Source organism: Gymnoscopelus microlampas (assembly GCF_963454915.1).
Source record: "Gymnoscopelus microlampas genome assembly, chromosome: 15".
Classification (NCBI taxonomy): Eukaryota; Metazoa; Chordata; class Actinopteri; order Myctophiformes; family Myctophidae; genus Gymnoscopelus; species Gymnoscopelus microlampas.
Genome location: NC_139952.1, coordinates 20,421,336 through 20,438,234, shown reverse-complemented (window position 1 = coordinate 20,438,234; position 16,899 = coordinate 20,421,336). Strand labels below are relative to the sequence as shown.

The following is a 16,899-nucleotide window of genomic DNA, read 5'->3' as shown; positions in this document are numbered from 1 at the left end:
TGTAAGTGATTGTTTGGTTAAAATAGCTCTATATTCTGATATAGAGCTATTTGTGATTATTGCTGTGTTTATATATAGAGTGACTGTTCAATAACAGGGGTCTCCCCATCTCTACAGCTCTTTAAACAGAGTACATATTCAGGTCGGGATACCAATTTCATCCATGGAGAGAGAACTCATAAGATATACTGTAGGATAAACAAGTGAAATTGGGAATGACGAGACAAGAAAATGAGAACTGGAACACTATAAAATTGAAGCTGTTTGTGGTGATTCTCTCTCCTAATTGGATACAACTGGAATTCTGACCCTAAAATATATTTTCGGTTTTCAAAAGAGCTGGAGAGACGGGGAGAACTCTGCTACCGAACAAAACCTCTACAACACATAACAGAATATAGAGCTTTAACTTTTTAATTTTAAGAAATCTATTTTTAACCTAAATATATCACTTACACCTCCTTTGATCATAAGTAGGTTTACGATGTTGTATAGCGTAGTTCATACTGTGTGGGGGAGGGGGTCAAATTATACACAGAAACATAATATGTTTCTTTGTATCATTTGTATAATTTGACCCCCAATTATTTTTGAACCATATATTTTCACTAATATATGTCATATATATTTTTGCCAATCAAACTTGTGTCGAAGATACAGTACATTTTCTGCCCAAAATCCATACCTCTTTGCAGATGTTTTCCCCCTGTGCACTGTGCAGTAGGTATATTTGAAACAGTATAGCAGAATGATGGTGGAGGGGAAGTGTATTTGCTCCATAACTCACTTTTATAGGACAATAATCCAATTCCTTCCCAATGCCCTCGACTGTACGTGTGTGTGTGTGTGTGTGTGTGTGTGTGTGTGTGTGTGTGTGTGTGTGTGTGTGTGTGTGTGCGTGCGTGCGTGCGTGCGTGCGTGCGTGCGTGCGCGCGTGCGCGCATGCGTGCGTTCGTGTCTGTCTGTCTGTCTGTCTGTCTGTCTAGCTGTATTTGCCCAGAGGCAGCCAGGGACATTCAGCAGATCCAGTGTGGGCAGAGTCCACTGGGAGCACCCTGCAACTGCGACCTCTTTATCCCCAAAACCAAACCCAGTTTACACATCCAGTTAGAACCGCATCAAAACCGCTTACTGGAGCCAGCCATTCATCATATCACATTGACCAGTAGTTGCACTGTGCACTGTTGCACAGTGTGTGTGTGTGTGTGTGTGTGTGTGTGTGTGTGTGTGTGTGTGTGTGTGCGACCTTACATATGCAAATGCACCTTTGTGTGCATCAGTCTATTCATCGCATTCTGTAAATGTCCGTGCGTGCATGCATACTCATGTGTGTGCATAACAGACTGACATACAAACACATAGAGACAGACAGACGGTGTGTTGTGGGTCCTGTCCTCACCTCCTATCAGCATGGTGCAGATGGAGAATATCTTCTCGGCGTCCGTGTTGGCTGACACGTTGCCAAACCCCACGCTGGTCAGACTGCTGAGGGTGAAGTACAGAGAGGCGATGTAGACACTGCGGATGGACGGACCCCCGCCGACCCCCGTCCCATTGGTAATGCCCAGGGAGTCGTACGGAGACTCCAAACGCTTACCCAACTCATGGAGCCATCCTACAGGAGAGCGGGAGTGATGGACGGACGGACGGACGGACAGAGAGACAGACAGATAGAAAGATAGATCAACATTCACATTTGTTTTACTAGAAAAGTGTGCTCCCCGGAGTGCAGATCTCTGCAGCCAGAGAGTATATAATAAACCCCCTGTGGGCATATGTGAAAGTGCTTTTGGAGGTGCACTCTAGAGGCCCCTCAACATGTGATTCTAATTTGGGGATGACTGGATGTTGTTCATGATATAAGGTGTTTTTTGTAAGAATCTAATTACAGGCTAACTGTATCAGGGTCTGAAAACCCTATTTGACGGTAATTGTCTCACAAGAACATTTGACATTACCTACTCACAAGAGCTTTTGTACCTAATTTGGTAGAAAATAAAACTGACATTTGTAGCATTTGCGGTATCCCCTACAGGTGGAAGTGAAAGAGCTTTTGGCTCTGAGTTGTACAGAGGCCCCTCAACTGCGTTCATGATTTGTGGCATTTATTTTGCAAAACAGGCCCCTCTTGCAAACTTTGGAAGCCTATCAGAACGGAATATGAGAGATCTGACTGATACATCATGATTACCTGACTCCAGAGCTAATGTGTACCAATTTGTGTGAGTTTTGGACAAAATCTATAGGTGGGGCCTATAAGGGGAGTCGTGTCATGAATGATCCAAGCTATATGGGGAGTTGTGTCATGATCGAAGGAGTCTTTTTTGATTGTACGACCTATGCCAAAAGGTGATGCAAGTGCCACCATGAGGCTAATTTGAAAACATTTCCTACTGGGAGCGTGCGTGCAAAGTTTCACGCCGATCGGTTCAGTGGTGCCCGAGATTAGATTTTCACAGGCACACAGACAGACACACACACAGACAGGGGTGAAAACATAATCCCGCCCCCAGTTGTTCGATATCAAAATCTATGACTAAAACACTTCAGTTTACTGCTAATGTCCCAGGAGCATACAGTACCACCTATTAGCATCTACACTGTAAAATCCTGAGTGTTCATTGAACCACATGAACCCTGGCATTTTGGGATTCTTTTCAAAAAATGTAAAGCATAAAAATGTAACCGTGAGTTAAATGACCATTCAGTACTGCTATGCTTTATCCAGTGACTAAGCCCCACCAGGGCCCCACCAGGGCCCCACTGAGCACGGTTCACTTTCTAGGAAACCAGAACTGTTCAGCTGGTCGGCCATGCGCTGGCGTTAGCGCATTGCGAGTCCCGGGGGAACATCCGGCAGACAGTGAAGAATGGTAATTGGACAGAAGTCCCTCACAGCCACATGACTCCAGCGCAGCGCCGGGTGTTAAGAGTGGCGTAATTGGGATACAATGCATTAGTCCCTCCCTGACGTAACTTACTGCGCCAGGGACGCTGAAACAAAATCATTCTCTGACACCCAGGCTTAGTAATTGGTGAAGAAGAAATATTCTACATCCTTCTCAGGACCCAGTCAATGCTGACCCAGAACCAGTTTGTTAGTCGATGGGAAGTAATTGCAGATGGAGCGCGTGCTTGTCAATACTGACCAGAGATCAGCCCGGGGGGCCTCATTACATGTGGGGGTCCTGGAGGCTGAGATAGAGGTAGGCCTCAGGGCTCCATCATTAATTACAATGACAATCATGCCATTCTTGACGCAGTGAATCACACACACACACACACACACACACACACACACACACACACACACACACACACACACACACACACACACACACAGACACGGACACACACACACGGACACAAGGACATGTCACACACGGACACAAGGACATGTCACAGTATGTCCTTGCATATTATGCATTTGCATACTGTACACAAAAGGTTGCACTTTGAGCACATGCACAGACACATACATGGTTGCACATACACACGTGTATGTTCATACACGTAAGACGAACATATACACACAGCAACACTACAGTACACAGACATACATACATGCATGCATGGATGTATACAAGCGTATGCACACACGCAAACAGGCGCACACAGACTAGTCGTTGATATCCTGCTTTATAGCCCACTTATATTTCACAAGAGACTCTTGTGAGTCAATGGGATCGATACAGAAATCATCACTGCAATTAAGCTGCTGAAATATATTATTTTACAGAGGAGTCAACAGTGATATAAGCCAACAGTAGCGCACAGCATACTGTACCTAGTGTATTGTATATCGTGTAGTGTATACATACTCTATATACTGTAGGGATATGGATGAACTTTATTGATCCCCAAAGGGGAGACTGGTTTGCCACCACAAATACATAGACACCACATCCTACTGCAGGGGTCTTCAACAGGGGGTCCGGGACCCCTAGGGGGTCCTCAGAGATACTGCAGGGGGTCTGCCAAATCTTTGTGTGATCAGGGACTAAATAATTGTATTTTTACATTAACCACTTGAACCCTCGCATCCCTATATTCTTGGGGGAACATTAGCCGAAAATGGCAGTTTATGCGTCATAGATCGGCTATTTTCGGCAAAGAGGTGTGGTGTACAGGGAAAAAAGAGCAAAAGGTCACATTATCAAAGTATTGAGGGTTTAAGTCGTTAAATGTCTGAAAACACATATTTAACATGAATCCAATATGTAGTGGGGGTCCCTGCTTCATCTCTCTCTCAGCTAAGGGGTCCTTGGCCTGAAAAACGTTGAAGACCCCTGTCCTACTGTATACACAACAAATACCACCAGGTAGAATCACTGTATGGATACATAAAAAATGAAGGAATGTACAGTCCAAATGTCTGAGGTCACCCTAAACATATTTTCTTTTACCAATGAAGTTGGAGCTGGTGAGTTAAAGAAAATCTAAAATCTTCACTATGTCAATATACTGTAGATCTCATACTGTAACACCTTCAGATCTTCAAGTCATAGTCTGTATTTTACCCTATTTCTCTGTTGGGATCAATACAGATTCTCTCATAAAGAACCAGGAGATCCGAGCAGGCAAACAATCTGGAGGAGAGGAGGTAAAGTTAAAACAAAGTTTATTCTATAAAAAATGCATGTGTCGACCGGTTTAGGTCTTCATTGGGGCGAGAACAGAAGACCTTGAAGACCTTATCCGGTCGAAATATGTTGCCATTTTTGTTAGACTTTGTTTTAACTTTGCCTCCTCTCCTCCATATTTTTTGAGTGCTCGGATCTCCTCGTTCTTTTTAAGTCTATATTCCCGCTGATCCTAGAAGCACCTTCAACACACTTTTTATCTACTGTGAGCACCCGGTTGGCCTCTGTGTTTTTTTCTCTATTACTCTTTTTCAAATCCACAATTTATTTTAAGGGAGGTGTCACATTTCTACTACTATTATCAATGATAGATTTGTTAGGTAGATTCATTTATTACAGTAGATGCCTCGTTTTGCTGCTGTGAGCTTGTGGCCTTTTTTGACGACCATCCAAGCGGTACTACCACGCAAAATATTACTCACCAATATCCCAGGAGAAGGCGTTGGCTTCCATCTCCTTCTTGCCGATGACGTACCAGATGCAGGCCATCCAGTGAGCCAGCAGGGCAAACATGGACATGAGTAGAGTCAGCACCACGGTGCTGTGCTGCGAGTAGCGGTCCATCTTCTGCAGCAGACGCAGGAGACGCAGCAAACGCACTGTCTTCAGCAGATGGACCACTGACACCTGTGGAGATGACGGGTGAGAACCCAGCTTGCTGGATTATTGTTTCCAGTGTTTTGTTGATTTTATGTATACTGTAGTCAACAAGACTAAAGGTCGATGTGAGATTAATTCACATTAATTTAAACTGCAGTTCAGTCAGGAACACTAGACTAGTAGATTTAACCATTTACTGCAACAAATGGAATATAGTTAAACTTGGCGTTAATGGCTCCGCTCTTAAGATGTCGGATGTCAGGTCAAGAAGGTTCATGGATGGTGCAAATTCTATGGTAATCCAGCCAGTAGTGTTCAAGATATCTTGTTGAATGGACAGACAGACATTGCCACCCCACCACTAGCGAGGCTAAGGAAGCAGGAGCAGCTACAGGAGTACAATTCATGTGACAGAACATCAAAGTCCCCATCAAAGAATATGGGGCCACTGCTGCCAAATAGAGCCACTGCTGCCATGAATGCCATCGTAATTATCATCGTCATCGTCATTACCATCAGTCCATCTGAGGACTCCATTGTATGGCCTCTATTGTTGTTCTCTGCTGTTAGTATTTTTTTTATTGAACTGTCTGCGTCTTGTTTTTCTGTTTTTCGATTTGCTTTCCCCACACTGTCTGTTGTGGGTTGTGTTGTGAAGCACTTTGTAAACTTGTTTTTAAAAGGTGCTATACGAATAAAGATTATTGTCTCCGCCAGGAGACAATAATGTTCTCGTCCTTCCGTGTGTCCACCAAGCTAACATTGGTCAAGCTTCACGTGACACGTGACAATATGTTGAAAGGGTGTGCTTTGATTGGCTAGCGAGACGCATGACGAAATAGGATCTATAAATGGTTAAAGATAGGGTAAGTGATTTCCTTTGGTTAAAATAGCACGGGTCTGCTGGCGGAGACTTGTGCTCCGAGGAGCACATTTTCTAGTTACTATTATTATTATTATTATTATTATTATTATTATCATTTACCCGTTGCCATCCTTTCCTACAGCTACGTACAGTGCAGCATAGGCAGCTGATGGGTGTCGTTCTTCGCCGGGCGGCGCTACAGAGTCTCCCTTTCATTCACTGACATTTGAGCATGTTCCACTGAAGGCAACGTCAGGGGGGGGGGGGGGGTACAGAGGAGAGAGACCAAGGGAAGAAAGGAGATAAATAAATAGAAGGAGAAGGAGAGAGGATGGAGAAAGTGAGATAGAGCAAAAAAGGGGGAGGTGGAGAGGAAGGGGGGATAGATGAGAGAGAGGAGAGGGTGGGGGGGGGGCCAGGATATGCTGACATATACTGTCCAATGTTATGAGCAGTAGGCTGACAGTAAAGCTTAAATGAAAAGAGATAAGCCCACACCTATAGAAGTAGATATGTATGCATATACACTTTCTTTACCTCTCTTTCTCTCTCTCGCACATGCACGCACACACACACACACACACACACACACACACACACACACACACACACACACACACACACACACACACACACACACACACGCACACACACACACGCACGCATGCACAGCATTTCTAAGGTAACACCAAAGGATTCATTTCTTATTCCGTCCCTCAACTTCTACAGTATGTCAAACATCACAAGCTGATAAACCGCTAACGTAACATTTTACATCAACCTGTACTTCATTGTACACCAAATAGCGAAACTAGCCGATCTACGCGCTTTTTCGAACTTTTGGAACTTTTTAGAAATAATCTTAACATTTTTGCATATAATGACATGGCCAAAATAGGGATACCAGGTTGAAAGTGGTTAAGGGTGGGGAAAGAGCTCATGAAACATTCCCCACGAAACATTGAGATCGGTACGCAGATTCCCTGATGAAGTTTGTAGAATCACTACTGTACTGTATATACCCATCGCTTGCTCACATGCTCAAGAGTTGGGGCAGCTGTGGTTAACGAGTCAGAGAACTAGCACATTAGAGATTTTCTCCTCCCCGCTCACCAGTTGTGGTCTTAGAATTCTTAGTGCTCTCACATTCCATCCACCATCTCCTTTGACCCCCTTTTGTCCTTCCCATGCCCCCCCCCCCCCCCCCGCCCTCTCTCTGCCTCTCTCTCTCTCTCTCTCTAAGGTCCTGCCGAGAGAAGGGGGGTCTCCATCCACCATCCCAGAGATGACTCAACGAACTCCATGGCAAAGACTTATCCACTTTCAACATGACGTCTCTATTTTGGGCATGTCATTATAGGCAATAATTTATAATTGTCAAAAAAAAAATATATATATTGAAAATCTACAAGCTGACAAATGCGTCGCAGCTATTTTAGAATGGCCCAAGTATGAAATAGGGCTTACGTGGTTAATGTATTTTGTATTAATAATCAAAATCTGAAAAGTCTGAAAATATTTGCCTCTGAGACACATAGTGGAGTAGAAGTATAAAGTATCAAAACATGGAAATACTATATAATAGCCCGGGCGGAAGGGACATAGCTTTCACGGCTTCACCCAGCTGATGGCTGCTCAGATGGCTTTGATGAGCACACAGGTTAGCTGTTAGGGGTTACGTGAATGTAACTAGTTTCTTTCCACCACTCCTGGAACCATCATCCCTTCACCAACCTTAATTAACACCACTTTCATTCTTTCCTATAAACAACTTCGTCATAAATCTTGACGGCGTGGTTTTCTGTAATTTACCCTAGTAAACCTTCTTTTAGACTGCAGTGTTTACCAACACATACACAAACGCATGCATGCACACACATACGGTACATGCATACATACACCATTCCAAACTATTCTTTACAGCCATCTAGGACACTGAGGGAGGATGTAACCTTTCTCTGAGTAGTGTGTGTGTGTGTGTGTGTGTGTGTGTGTGTGTGTGTGTGTGTGTGTGTGTGTGTGTGTGTGTGTGTGTGTGTGCGTGTGCGTGTGCGTGTGCGTGTGCGTGCGCGTGTGTGTGTCTGTGTAGTGCATGTAAGTGTGGAAAGCCGAGGGGGTTGCAGGTAGAGCTAGGCGGGGAGTCATAAAGTGGGGCAGCAACTGTATAGAAACGGTAAAGTACTGTACAGTACTGTGAAGCAAAACCATGAAAGGCAGGGTACATGGGCGATAAAATAACCACAAAAAGGCAGATAACGTAACAGTGTTCCTCTGAATAATGTGAAGAGACCGAATGAATACCACAGTACAGAGGACATGGCGTGCAAACAACCCCTATCAGCGCCACCGCCTACCTGCATGCCCAGTTATGTATGTTTTATGAATGCTTTAGCGCTCCTCCGTACTGTGAGCAATAGAGGGCTGGTACAGATACCGCAGAGGAAGGAGAGGATAATGAAGCCTCCTGCCTGGCCCTGGGGAATAGCTACATTACGTCTCCACTCCCCCTATCTATCAACCGCCCCCCCCCCATCCCCCCCACCCCGCCAACTCGCCACAGACTGAGCAAGCTGTGTCACGCCCCGTCCCATGGCAACTCGGAGAGGATGACTAATATTTTACACCTGTCGCCACTTCCTTCCTGGAACTTTTTCCACTCCTTTGCCACTGTTCTTCCCCCCCTTCTCCTGCTGTCATCAGTTGTGGATTTAGCATTTTGCTGCTTTCCTGGCTTCCTGCTTTTCTTTAAGCATAGAGCACCGAAGTCTGACGTAATTTACTCATCCTTCCTGGGTCACGTTTTTCCCCCATTCTGAATTCCCATAGGCGTGTTTAATATCGCGTCATATAAGAACTGTGTTCCAAAAATAAACAAATGAGCACAGCGGTTTGACTCATACGGATATGAAGCATCAACTGACGAGAAAACACTAACGTTACCGCCGCCGAATTTGATTGTATCAAACTCAAATATAGTCAGTCACTCAAATAGTGACTGACTATCGTAAACGATACACCTCCCTAACAATATCGCCGGGACAATTTGTTTATTTTTGGACCACAATTCTTATATGAAATGATTCTAAGATCACCCAATGTTATCCATAGAGAAATTACTTCCGTGACCCAGGGGATGAAAGAGTGACGTCAGGACTTCATACTCTATTGCAAGCACACCTAGGATTCCATTTGCACACGCACGAGTATGAGCGTGCACATGTGTGTGGCTGTGTGTGTGTGTGTGTGTGTGTGTGTGTGTGTGTGTGTGTGTGTGTGTGTGTGTGTGTGTGTGTGTGTGTGTGTGTGTGTGTGTGTGATAAAAGCATTCATTATCTCTTTCCCTGTGGCCCCGCCTTTAGCGCTACAAACCAATCACAACAATGGGGTTGGCCGTGTTTGTTTGGCATAATGGCATTGGAGTCACACCGCGCTCGCTGCTCCTCAAGACACCGACCGCCGGGCCTCAAGCCTCCAGAGACATTCTCATATGAGCCTTCATAATCAGTGCGGCCATGAAGTATTAATAACTATATGAACTGCCCAAGGCTTCGACATAATGACGCTATCACTGGATCTAATCACGGTTTCATCATAATCTCCAGACTGACCTTCCTTGGGTAGAAAATCTCAGGCAGCAAACTCTCTCTCGCTCTTCAAAATACTCTGAACCAAACAACACTTAAGAAGGCAGGGGAAAGGTCACTTTAGCTAAATTGCATATGAGTTGTCATCTCTGCATGGGGCCCTTCTGAAAGAGCACTAGAAAACTAACTGGCATGACACTTTTCCACTCGGAATTAAATTAATGCAGCATTTTAGGGAACGGATAGGGAGCATTGTCTTGTCCCCGGGCGGAAGGGACACTGTGTTCACGGCTTCACCCGGCTGCTCAGATGGCTTTGATGAGCACACAGGTTAGCTGTTAGGGGTTACGTTTCTTGCTCAGGGACATTTCGTCACGTAGACTGGGCAAGCCGGGGTTCGAACCGGCTAACTTTCGGAATCCCAGACAGCCTCTCGTCTCTACCCAAAACAGAGTACATGAGATTGAGATGCAAAGAGTATCAGTGCATTGTTAGGTTCAACCATATAGTCCACAAAGGTAAGTTTCACAGGCACAATCCACATGGTAAAATCCACAAGGAAAAGGAGAGAGTTTGGTGGGCAACCATAAGTGGACGTGGAGGTGGAGGTAACATTTGCACCATGCATTGTGGAATAAGATGAGCGCTACATAATGATCACTATACCTTCTGATAACACAAAAAAAGAAAACAGTGTAATCAGTAATCACTATGTAGCGCACTATATAGTGAGTGAGTTTGGACACAGCCAGAGAGAGGAACAGGTAGAGACAATGCTGTGGTGGCCCCGTCACTTCAGTGAGAGGTGAGTCGTGCATGAAGCCACAGCCCTTAAGAGGGGACATGACTCCTAACACTCCGCAATTACTGCCTGCTCGAGGGCTCCCATGGCGGCAGTGAGCTCACGGCCAGCTGCCCGTGGCGTGCACCCAAAGCCCTGGTCCACACGGGAGTACTTGGTATTTCCATTAATAAGGGACTGCGCTGAAGCAATTCACCCCAGTCACCCCCCTCCCCAACCATTGCACATTTATAGTTTATTTCACAGCCCTTTCCCCCAACTACTTCCTGTTTTATCAGACAGGTCTTCATAATCTCTCTCTCTCTCTCTCTCTCTCTCTCTCTCTCTCTCTCTCTCTCTCTCTCTCTCTCTCTCTCTCGTATTTCTGGTAACTCTCAGTTTTATTATCTGCCTTTTCCCGTTTTTCTTTGTGTTTTCTTCTTTTCTTTTTTTTGCCTGTCCTGTACGTCTTTCTCATGTTCTCTGTAATGCCGACCACCACGTTAAATGAGCCCCCAGTGGAATCACCAGCGAATTTCAATTGATCTCTCAATGAACACGTTGGCTTTTACTGCACACATGATGACCTCTGTTGTACTGTGTGTGTGTGTGTGTGTGTGTGTGTGTGTGTGTGTGTGTGTGTGTGTGTGTGTGTGTGTGTGTGTGTGTGTGTGTGTGTGTGTGTGTCCTCTCATTATGGCATTATGGTGTATTGCGTGTGCATTCGTCCAATATAATTGGATATGGATTGAACCCCATTGGTTTTGATTTGCAGCGATTTACATAAAAAACGGCAACCGTCCAAAAAACGTCCTACACAGTGTGTTTTTCTCCCAATTAGAGGCCAGAAAAACAAACCTCCCTCCATGACGAGGAACCAATTAGAACCTCCCAATAGTATAGTTAGTACTGGATTTTTAACTGAAGCTGGTCTCACACTACAGCACTTTTAAAATCCTAAACGATTTTCCAATCTAGTTGCATCACACACATAAGGATAATCTTATAAGATTCGCTTCTCTATAATTGTATAGTAAACAATAATAAACAATAATAAACATGCTGACACTACAGAGTTTTAAAATAATGGCGCATCATACACTACAGGATTTAAATAGGATTATCGTGCCTGGCTGAGCAACACAGCACCTCACGTCATCTCATCTTGCGTGATCACAAGTGGAAGCGTAATGGAGCTGGTTAGACTTGCTGTGGTAACGGACGAACGGTTGTGATAATGTCTGGGAGGACACGTTATAAAGTGTTCTGGCAAGCCTCTGTTGTCCATTGCACCCATAACAGGTTGTTTCAACTGTTCGCCAAGCGAAAGGTCTTTCACTGAACGTCTCCTTGTAGACCTGTTTCTCTCGGTCTTGCGTCACTCCTGCTGTCCCACGCAGACAGCAGTGACTTCATAATTCAGATACGTTGTTGATAATTATCGGGGACACCCCAACCGACAGTGAGCAGAGCTGGAGGTTTAAGATTGTAACCCCTCACACTTCAGGATAAACCGGTCAAATAATTGCTTCAATCAGCCACACAGCGGGAGCTAGTTCTACACTCCACTGAACAGGTGCCCTGATCAACCTGTAGGAGTCACTACTGCAGCGACAGAGAATGTTTTCTCTGTCCTGCAAATGGCTACCGTCCCACGATCATGGCCAATTGTGTTCGTTGTAACACATTTTTACCCCTGCACCACTTGAGTACCCCAGCAATATTGACCCAGTTTTCTTCAGTATGCTTCTATTGGGTTGTATAATTACAGACAAGAGAAGGAAGTTAATCTAAAGGCCTGTGTATCTCTGTTTCTCCTTTGTGTACAAACATTTCCTTGGAGGTGGCCCTGTGCGTTGGACTCCAGCAGAACAGGGGAATAGTTACACTTAGATTGTTTTGTTGGCTATATGAAATCAATAGGCAGGGAATCAAAGTGGCGCTTGAGCAGTGCTGGAAGCAATCAATGCAATTCATTCTATTATGAAATGTCAAATTTGATGGAGGTGTTGTGTAGCTGTATGCAGTACTATGCACACATTTCACCAGACTGTATATTCAATCTCCTGTACTGAGGCTATCAATCAATTTTGACGCACTGCATTCCTTTACAATTAAGCACACAAGCCAAACGATTCAATGTCAGATTGTATAGGTTTTCTTGGGTAGCCTATATCTTTCTTTCTTTCTTTCTTTGAATTGAACTGAATTGAGTATTAAACCGTGTGGTTTTCAGTGATGTGGTACAGGAAGGACAGTACACCCCCAATACTTACCACACTGACTTTGAAGGCGTACAGGAGGTCAAAAGGCAGCGCAGCCACCAGGTCAATGATGAACCAGGTGGTCATGTAGTGGATGCAGATAAGCCTTGCTTCAAAGATGACTTGGCCGGACTTGCTGACATATGTGGTGCGGAAACTGAAGATAATGTCTGCCGGGTGGACAGAAAGGCGCACAGAGAGACAGACAAGAGTTGTAAAAGGGGTGAATTTGAATGCAGAGGCTAGAAAGCGCACAAAACATACAGTAAGAGAGCAAGCTTTCTCACACACACACACACACACACACACACACACACACACACACACACACACACACACACACACACACACACACACACAATTATACAGTAAGAGGTCCTCACCCTACGGCCCCACAACCAACCTATAATGAACAATATCTCCACAGCAATATCGCTGACGGTGGTGCTGCGAGTTAGGTCGTCATCGCCGATGAAACACACATTGTAGGGCACCGTCACAGCAACATAGAACGTAGCTAGCAGGATGAGCCAATCCCAGCCGGCCTTGAACGTGCTGAAGTGAAGCAAGATGAATTTGGACTTCTTGGCATCTGCCACCTTATACTCGGGCAGAGCAGGGGGATCCCCGAACACATTCTAGACAGAAGAGGGTGAAAAGACATGACAGGGGTTGTCATGGTGGGAACATCGCTTGACATACATAGGTTACATACCTTATGCTGATTTATACCGCAAAAAATATGTATTTTCTTTTTATGTGTGGCTCTGCATCACACCACAGGGCTTGTTACAGAAACCATGTCAGACATTCTGAATGGCTGCTATGCCTACAGTATAAAGGGCTTTACATAGCACACCACGACAGAATAGTTGATCTCATAACAAAGGACATATCCAAACATTTTACACTGTCAGTGAGAATGTAAAAACATTCCTCAAACCTTCCATGTTTCAACTCTGTACTGATAATCTTTGCACATCTCTCTGCTAATAAACAAGATGTTGTTGCACCTGCACCTTTGACTCTAGCCTAGAGGAAGCTTTTATGACTAAAGTCATTAAATACCAGCCGCTCCTCCATACCATCACAGAGCTGGGTTATAGGTGCAACTTACTTGTGTTTATCTTTGGCAGCCTAGGACAGGCTTCACCCAGCCTAGGACAGGCTTCCAACAACTTGGGATGCCAAAAAAGCAGCTAAACGGCTTGCAAATTCTGTGCAATCTCTTCTTTATTGGTAGCCGCCAAATATGGTGAAGACGCCGTTACTTGCACCCCTGACGGGTGTTTGGGTAATTGTCCAAGATTTGCTGGCTGTACATTTTTACTGCACCTTTGTGTCCTTATTGTATCCATTATGTGGACATAAATAAATTATGAAATGTGTGTGTGTGTGTGTGTGTGTGTGTGTGTGTGTGTGTGTGTGTGTGTGTGTGTGTGTGTGTGTGTGTGTGTGTGTGCGTGTGCGTGTGTGTGTGTGTGTGTGTGTTTGTCTGGAGCTATTCTCGCAAACCGCTGGACCAATCAGTGCCAAACTTTATACTGTATGCACACTGCCAGTAAGCCAAAGAAATACATCCACTGTTGATTTTATTTTTTAATTCTTCTCCCCAATTTATTTGTTGCCAATTCCCTCACTGCCATTGCCAACCCCTAATGTATGATCTGGGGTGGTTGTAGAGGACTGCTCATAAAGACCACATCCCTCCCTCCCATACTGTAGGTCATATTCTCTGTTTTATGACTGACTGTACAGTATATTCTGAAAAGACTCTGTATTCACACAGTCCTCAAAGAACCAGGGCACAGTTTAAGCATATATTTTATTTTAACCAGTTAGGCCCTATATCTGTATAGCATTTTTTTTAAAGTTTAGATTTTTTGGAACGTAAAAAAGATTTGATTTGATTTTTAAACAAGACATCAAGGTTAATGTGGTTAAAAGATAAACTATAATCTTGATGGAGAGAAAAATACCAAAGCTTTGTAGCTTCTTTTAAATCAATCTCAAACCATTCAAACTGGCCTCATACCAGAAACAGCTTTTCAAAAATGTTTCCAACACCATGAAATTAACATTTGTGAAACATCTAGCTGTTACCATGGCTACGATGCTTACAAGTGTCATGCTGCTTTGAAAAATAGAGTAAAGCCGTTTTAGACTACAAGCTCACAACTTTGTGAGCTTGTATGTCTGCTATTCTCGGCACGCAACACTGTAGTGCGACCAAGTATAAATTAGGCATAATTATGAGGTGAGTTAAGTACTGTAAAAACAAGCTGAGTGCACTTGAATTACCCAAGTGGTAACTGTGGATAAAAGTGGTTTGAAAATCCATCTATTTACTATCATACTTGAGCTGTAACAATAGGAGAAGCTCCTGATAATTGTAATACAGTAGAAAGCATGGACGCCATGTCAACTTTTGACAGTATAATTAGTACATAAACTAATTAAAACATAAATTGCAGACCCAGGGTTTAAGAACACAGTTGCTCTGTGCTTCATTACTAATAAACCCTAAATACTTTGTTGACCAAGGTACCCCAGGGTTCTATGCTTGGCCCCCTCATTTTCGCTCTACACTAAATCTCTTCGCCGAAATGAGTGGATCTACAACCTCACAGCGCATCGAAGCGAGCTTGTAGATGCTACTTTCACAGAATGTTCACCCCAGAATAGGGATGCTAGGGTTCATGTGGTTTAAAAAAGATACATATTCCAACACCATTGTTACAGTACACTACACAGTCAATGTTGTAACCTGCAGGACAATCAAAACACTCTAACAGGCTGAAGTAAACTTTCAAACATAAGCATGTTATTTCATATGTAAGATATTTGATTTAATATTGTGTTACAGTACTGGGTGATTTTGAGTTCTGCAGTTAACAGTGTTTGAAGTTGGAAATAACTTGTGTCCTCTCCCATCTGTTGGGATGCGATCGTCAATTTGCATTCCCAAACACTCCAACAGTTCTGGCCATTGTTTAAGTTTAGAAGCCCAGGTGAGAGACAACACCTCTTGATTTGAGAACCAAAGAAGCTTGTATTTACTGACAGAAGATGGGCTTTTGTTCTATTGTGTTCAGACCTTTTGAAGCTTGTCCTCCCACAGGGCAGAGATGTAAATTGTTGGGGTCCAAGGGTCGACACCGTATCGAGGTTGGTCTCTTTTGTTTTTATCTAAGCTAATCAGAATTCCATTGTTCCCCTTGTGAGAGCAGAGGACAGGATGTCTACCGAGGACCTTTTTAGTGTAACTTTAACTATGTCAAGCTGAGTAATGAGTAGTTAAAAATGAACAAAGTCTTGATAACTAAAGTAAAAGCCAGGAGAGGTAAAAAGTGTTCACTCTGAATTGATTTCTGTGTCATTAAAAAGCCTTAGGGAGGTAACTATGGTTTACAGACAAATGTGGGTGGGAGAAACCAAAACTCATTCATACCAGAATAAGAGTCTTTTAAGTGTATAGTTGGAATGATTAAAGTTGATAACATGACTTGTGCTGTTAACCCAGAGAAATGTAAAATATTCAGTCTTGAAGGAACTGCTGCTTTATTGATGTATAGTGTCTAACTGCTGTTTGCAAACATGACAGTATGAAGTGTGTGGAATCATTTTAAAGCTTGAGGGATGCTGAATAAGAATTAGCAACCAGGTTATATTTTGAAATATTGTGTCTAAGTATAATTGATAACTTGTATTCGACATACAGCTAATGTGTGATACCAGGCAGTGGGCGGGGAACTCAGCCACGACGACCCTGTCCGAATTCATGTATGCTGGTTAGGCCTGTAGAAATTGGGGGCTGGGCTTGAACCACCTGGCCCCACCTCTGGTTGCAGAAAGTGAACTCAGTATAAGTAATGTGTTTTTGACTTGTGACTGCGCGCTGCTGGATCAGACCTTAACAATGGCAGTGGCCATGTCGGGCGGAAATAAAATATGCTCTGACTTGAAACCTGGACTCTGGACTTCTCTCCTTTTAAGCTTGCTTTCCCAGAAAACCGGTATTATAGCCCGCCTTTTGGATCGAAAATATACTTCAAGGCTCACTAACATAATTGCAGGTGGTACAAGTAATTGATTTGATTGATTAGATGATTTAAGGGGATCCACATTCTTTTCTTGATTAAAATGATCATTGACAGCTCCT

At 43.8% G+C, this 16,899-nt stretch overlaps 1 protein-coding gene across 1 annotated transcript in view; it reads right to left on the bottom strand.

Moving 5' to 3' along the window:
- kcnh8 (potassium voltage-gated channel, subfamily H (eag-related), member 8) overlaps nucleotides 1-16,899 on the bottom strand; it is a gene marked incomplete at its 3' end in the record, with an annotated part of 87,354 nt that overhangs the window by 28,968 nt on the left and 41,487 nt on the right. Inside the window, exons 5-8 of the mRNA XM_084080380.1 lie at nucleotides 13,141-13,375; nucleotides 12,750-12,907; nucleotides 5,066-5,270; nucleotides 1,400-1,615 (exon numbers count right to left, since the gene is read on the bottom strand). Coding sequence (XP_083936506.1) covers nucleotides 1,400-1,615; nucleotides 5,066-5,270; nucleotides 12,750-12,907; nucleotides 13,141-13,375 — 814 coding nt within the window. The remainder of the gene's footprint in view (nucleotides 1-1,399; nucleotides 1,616-5,065; nucleotides 5,271-12,749; nucleotides 12,908-13,140; nucleotides 13,376-16,899) is intronic.